Source organism: Aulostomus chinensis, chromosome 10 (assembly GCF_037954235.1).
Source record: "Aulostomus chinensis isolate RoL2024-O1b breed Wild chromosome 10, RoL_Achi_v1.0, whole genome shotgun sequence".
Taxonomy (NCBI): Eukaryota; Metazoa; Chordata; class Actinopteri; order Syngnathiformes; family Aulostomidae; genus Aulostomus; species Aulostomus chinensis.
The window spans coordinates 2,935,234-2,941,302 of record NC_141329.1 but is presented as its reverse complement, the minus strand read 5'-3'; the positions used below and the strand labels follow the sequence as shown (position 1 = coordinate 2,941,302).

Genomic DNA, 6,069 nt, shown 5'->3' with positions numbered 1-6,069 from the left:
AACGATGTGCAAGGATGACGACACCTGCATGTTGATCCTGCAAATAGAAATTCATATGGACTTTATCCTGCAATAAAGGGAGATTGAAGTGCAAATATTCAACAAATATCGTACGCAGCTCTTAGCGTTCGGTTGTCCTGACGTTGAAAGCCCTTAAAGGGACAGTTCACCCAAAAACTAAAAAAAAAAACAGTCTGTTTTCTCCCCCATAGCAAAACCATGAAGTATCTCCACACTGCTCATGCTTGAAAACTTCCCCTGACTGTCCGTCAGCAGGAACGTGAGCAGATAAGGATGTCATTTTCACTTTTTGGTGAATTATTCCACCAAGATAAAGCCGTTTATGACATAAACCAACCAGAATTGCAGTTATGTGTGACCCCCTGCTCGTACTGATCCTCGGGTGTTACCTCCAGCTCTTTTTTGGTTGTGTATTAAGTATAAATATTATTCAATCGCTTATATTTTAGGACAGGTGATTTCATGCATGTGGCTGACACTTGACACAACACTTTATTAGGTCCACCTGCGCAACCGCTGGTTAAAGCAAATCAGCCAATCACAGGGCAGAAAATCAGAGGCCTAAGTAGGCAGGTAGACGTATCTGAACAGGTAGGACGGTTCACTGAAGACTCAGTTTACCTTTTAAGATGCACTTTTGTGTTTATTCTGATTTAAAAAATAAAAAAAAATGAACGATTAACCTAAAAATAAATTTAAAAAAAATGACAGTTCTCATTTGTGTGAGCATTTAAACCATCTTCGATGTTGTTGTGTCAAATTCAGACAGAAACGGGATCACCAGCGGGATGTTCGCCACTGGGGGGGTCAGACAACATCCCTCAGCCATTTGTGCTCTGCTTCCCTTTTGTGATACACCTGAACACTGTTGCTAGGCAACATGCAGTTCAAGTCAGGGTGACGAGAATGTTCAGGATCGTCACAAACCACCTGGATCTATGTTTTCACGCTGAAGTGGGTCAAAGTGATGCTGCCACTTGAACGTGTGAGGAGCATTGATACGCTCAAACTTGTACGTCGTATATTTTACGTCTTTTGTTGCCAACAAAGTTGAACTCAGAGAAAATCTGTCATTGATGTTCTGTCAAAAGAGTAAAAATACCTTATCAACTGCAACACCAGACAAAGTAAAAACAGTTTTTGTGTGGAAGCAGAAAACAACTTCACTTGCAAGAAGCTTTTATTAATGACGTACTCGATGGGCTCCTATTAAACAAGAGCGAGAAGAGAAGAGAACTCGCATCTCCACCGCGCCCTGGGTGCTGGCGCTCAACATCATGGCCTGTGAGACCAGGCCTTCCACCGTGGAGGGCTTGGGATTACATAGCAGAACCACCAGGCAAGTGACTTAGAGATAATACAAGTATTTACGTGAGATGAATGCAGTACAGAAGTAAACATTGTCTTTCTCAGCTTCTGCACTTAATTGTCTGCAGATTCTACTTCTTAAAACGGTTTAAATTCTTAATGAAACCTAGTGTGTTGACATGTTGATCAAAATATTCCCAGCTCCGTTGCTGACAGCAGAAACTGGTTTGCACACAACAGGTTTTCATTTCACTTTAACTTGCAGCAGTTCAGTAGTCACCTAGTAAACTGTACTTGTGTGTCACAGCAGTGACACCAGCTTCAGTTGCTGAGCCAAAAGAAGTCAGACGTGCTCCACAAAGAGCTGCGTTAATGTCACACTTTGAGGACATTTTGTTTAACTTTTGTCACTTTTACTTGAAAGAAATAATTGCAATTGTTTAGCCGTCATTTATTTAACACAAAAAGCTGAGCTGCTGCTCTTCCTGAGAGCGTGTATGTTGCCACATTATTCCTCCTAAACCCCAGCTGTTCTTGTTGTCAGCGTCTCTTTTTCAGACAAACGTGCACAAGTCACAAAGCCGGTTTGGCTCTCTTCTCATCGTCCATGCTGAAAATAAATCCCTCAGCTGTCGTTGTAGTTTGCAGGATAATGTGAAGAGAGAACTTCATCTTGTAGCAACGCCATTGCTAAAATTATTGACAGGAAATAGTTGTATTCATCCCATGAGTTTGATCCGTCACCATAGCAACGCGGTTGTTGCAGCCCTGCCATTCCGTCAGTCTTCATCTGGGCTCGGGATCACTTCTCCTGTAGGAGTGCTCAGTCTCCTGAAGGGGCGGAGCCCCAGAGAGACCCATGTGACATAGATACAGGAAGTGCCCGGTGCCTGGTCTGGGTCCTGAACCGTCCCTGGTGTGAAGGCAGGAGAGAGAAGCTGAAGGGTTCCGCCTGCTGAGTTTGACGATTCCTCACTTAAGCGATGATGAAACAATAGTGATTCTTGATCATCGGCCAAGCTGAATGAGTTGGAGTCATAATGGAACACTTGGCTAATAGATGTAGCGTACTGTTTAATGGACTAAAGAATGACCCACTTTGGCTCCATCTCAACTGCGTGCCAGCTAAGAGAGTTAATGTGGCATTAATGGGGAGCGACGGTAGATTAAACTTTATCGTGTCTCCTGTTTCCTTTTCCATCTCTCTTTTTACCCTCCGTTCTGAAACGTGTCGGGGATCGATTCATCTCTCCGTGAGGGAACTTTGATTAAAACCAGAGGAAGAATATGACTCATCACTGCCGTAACTCCCAACACTCCAGCTTCCTCTGGTGCATCACACACTTTCCCTCAGGCTTCCTGCGAGGACACCACAGCCGGGGCTCCTTCGTCGGCACCGGCGCCTCATTCATCCTCTCCTCTTTCTCCCCTCAGCTTCCGTCCAGTCGCTTCCGCTTTGCGTCGTGGCATCGTCTGGAGCAGTGTGACATCACCGGGGACCAGCTGACCGGCCCCAGGGTCCGAGAAGGTCTGGGCCCACATCAGAACTCACTTTTTACATTCTGACTTGGCAGATTATTAGCGTAGGAAGAGAGAAAATGGGATGAGTCATACTGCTAAAGTGTGACTGTTCAGCTGGAGAGAACCTGATCAGGACATTGTTTCCTGCATGGCTGAAAATAAACACAAGCCAAGCAACCAGCTGATTCACAGCAGGATTCAAGAGTTGCTGAGGGAGAGAGACAAAGGAACAGAAGCAGTTGTGGATGTTTTCATTTGTTCCTCCAGTAACGAAATTATTGGATGATAAAATAATTGAAGACTGCCGTCTACACAGAGCTCAACAGTGACCGCCCACCTCGTTTCCAGACGGTAAATTCCAAAATGTTGTGAACCCGTCTGAGGTCGACTCACCACGAGCGAGCAGGTGGTAAAAGATAGTGTCTGCACCTGTAGAAGCCTCAAATTCCCAGGATATCAACTTTGTTCCAGTATAAACAGATATTTTTTCCTGATCTCAATGAGAATCACGACAGTCGCCACAAACCTAAAGTGACGCATTTGTACCAACTGGCTGTTTTCACCAAATAACTGCAATCAGACTTGGAGGAACCCACAACTGCGTGCAACACCATGAAACCTTGACAAGCTGCACCGCTCCCTGCAACTGTTGGTGGTGAAGCTTTGAGTCGTTGCGCAGGAAAAGCTGCAGCAGCATAAACTTGCAGGTTTCAGACCGGCGTGTTGCATGTTGGGCTTTAGACATTTACCCTCAAATACCTGGTTCATGACGAATCGGAGGAGCACACGGTACCTCAGAGATGGAAAACAACACTCACATAAATAAACACGGACTACACAATTGTGTTAGCGTGTTGTTTGTATTCAGAACTTGTGCGATGTGCATTTATTGACGTACATCTTCAGTTCACTGATTTTTTTTCCCCTCCGTTTTTCTGGCTCACTGTTAGAAAAGATGGAGGCGTCCCTGTTCACTTACCCACAGTTAAAAGGAACAACAGTGATCGTTGCTGGACATACAAAAAAAACTTGGTGTGTTGAGTTTTATCCTCAGTTCTGTCTCGAAATGGTTTAAGAAACTTGGCCATGGAGCAACATCCCAACAGTCACCGCCAGGAAGATGTGAAAGTCCAGATGTGATAAAGTTAGATGAAGCTGGTCCTGCTACTGAAACAGTCCAGCTGTTCGCAGGTGTTTTGGCTGGTGGTAGCAGGTCGTCCCAGCACGGCGGTAGAAGTGTTTTTGGCACCGGTTCATTAACACCAGTTGGCTTTTCTCTCCAAAGATGGACAGAGTAAAAACTTGAGTGCCGTCGCAGCCGCGGGAGGTCTGAGTCCTCTCATGGAACCTGGTCACAGAATGTTGCAAATCCTGGTGATTTCTGGGAATTGTAGTCTGGTGGGCAGGGAGTCTCCTGGTAGTTTGGGAATTCCATCCAGGATCTCCAGCTTTGGCAGGCAGGAGAAAACACTGCACAAAGAGAAAAGCAGGGATGGAGGATCACTCAGCTCACCGTGAATATTCACATTTGTGTGCCGCGACCCTCAACGTTCATCTCCTCACCGCCCACGGTAGTCCCGAGTGAAAGCCACTGGGTTGCGAGTCAGATGTAGGGAGCGCAGCCGACTATTTCCCAGTGCTCCCAGTCCTTCCAGGGAGTCGAAGGCATTCTCAGAAAGACAGAGGTGCTCCACAGCTGGGAGCTTTGGCAGCTGACGAAAACACACCAGGTGGTTACGGTGCAGATTTAGGATCCTGCACCTGCACAAAGTAAGCACAGAGACGTCTTCGGCTTCTGTGGTCCTCGCCTCCCTCCAGCAGCAGCCAAACTCAAACTCAATACCAATTATGTTGTCGTGGGAACAAACCTAACGTCTACTAATTAGTTTAGCTGTGTGCTGCTGAGGCAGGCAAAAATGGCTGCCCAATGAAAGGTCTAAGGACTGAAATACTGCAACTAAATATTATATTGCAGTAGTGCTGGAACTGAAATTAAAAAAAAAGACCCTCACAGTGTTTGTTGAGTGTAACGAGCGCGAGGAGGGTCATACACACCTTGGCAGACGTACAGAACTCAGGTTGGTGAGACAGTTGTCCACCAGCTGGAGTTGCTCCACACGGATCAACCGGCGAAGGATCCTGAGGAAGTTCTCCTGCTGGAAGGGGTCCCCCAAGTCCTGGTAGGACAGATTTAACTCCTGGGAAGAGCAGAGATGCGTCGGTCATCTTTAACGCCCCTTCACTTCCTTCCTCGCCACATCTTTCTAATGCCACACGGCTCCTGACATACCAGACAGTTTTCCCAGTTTTCCTGCATCCTCTCCTCCCAGCTCTGCCCCTCGTCCTTCCTCCTCTTCCTCCTCCATCTCTCCAAATAAACCTCATCACCCTCTCTTTGGAACAGCTCCTCTTCAGAGGGCCCTTTAGATGACATCACAAAGAAAATGTTCTTTTTACAACAAATGCTTCAAATTTTATCCTGTGTTTCTCTTTATTTCATCATTTTGTGAAATTTTTCATCAGTTTGTTTGTAACCCTTCCTCAGCAACTGTATAATCTGCCAAGTCAGAATGTAAAAAGTGAGTTCTGATGTGGGCCCAGACCTTCTCGGACCCTGGGGCAGGTCAGCTGGTCCCCGGTGATGTCACACTGCTCCAGACGATGCCACGACGCAAAGCGGAAGCGACTGGACGGAAGCTGAGGGGAGAAAGAGGAGAGGATGAATGAAGCGCCGGTGCCGACGAGGGAGCCCCGGCTGTGGTGTCCTCGCAGGAAGCCTGAGGGAAAGTGTGTGATGCACCAGAGGAAGCTGGAGTGTTGGGAGTTACGGCAGTGATGAGTCATATTCTTCCTCTGGTTTTAATCAAAGTTCCCTCACGAAGAGATGAATCGATCCCCGACACGTTTCAGAACGGAGGGTAAAAAGAGAGATGGAAAAGGAAACAGGAGACACGATAAAGTTTAATCTACCGTCGCTCCCCATTAATGCCACATTAACTCTCTTAGCTGGCACGCAGTTGAGATGGAGCCAAAGTGGGTCATTCTTTAGTCCATTAAACAGTACGCTACATCTATTAGCCAAGTGTTCCATTATGACTCCAACTCATTCAGCTTGGCCGATGATCAAGAATCACTATTGTTTCATCATCGCTTAAGTGAGGAATCGTCAAACTCAGCAGGCGGAACCCTTCAGCTTCTCTCTCCTGCCTTCACACCAGG

At 46.5% G+C, this 6,069-nt stretch overlaps 1 protein-coding gene across 1 annotated transcript; it reads right to left on the bottom strand.

Moving 5' to 3' along the window:
* Nucleotides 1-3,704: 3,704 nt before the first annotated feature.
* On the bottom strand, nt 3,705-5,830 carry LOC147254080 (uncharacterized). Its single transcript, XM_086215073.1, has 5 exons — nt 5,454-5,830; nt 5,141-5,271; nt 4,906-5,048; nt 4,414-4,611; nt 3,705-4,320 (listed from the first exon to the last, which is right to left on the bottom strand). The coding sequence occupies exons 1-5, from the start codon at nt 5,692-5,694 to the stop codon at nt 4,203-4,205; spliced, it is 831 nt and encodes a 276-aa protein (XP_086071199.1). The 5' UTR covers nt 5,695-5,830; the 3' UTR covers nt 3,705-4,202.
* Nucleotides 5,831-6,069: the final 239 nt, after the last annotated feature.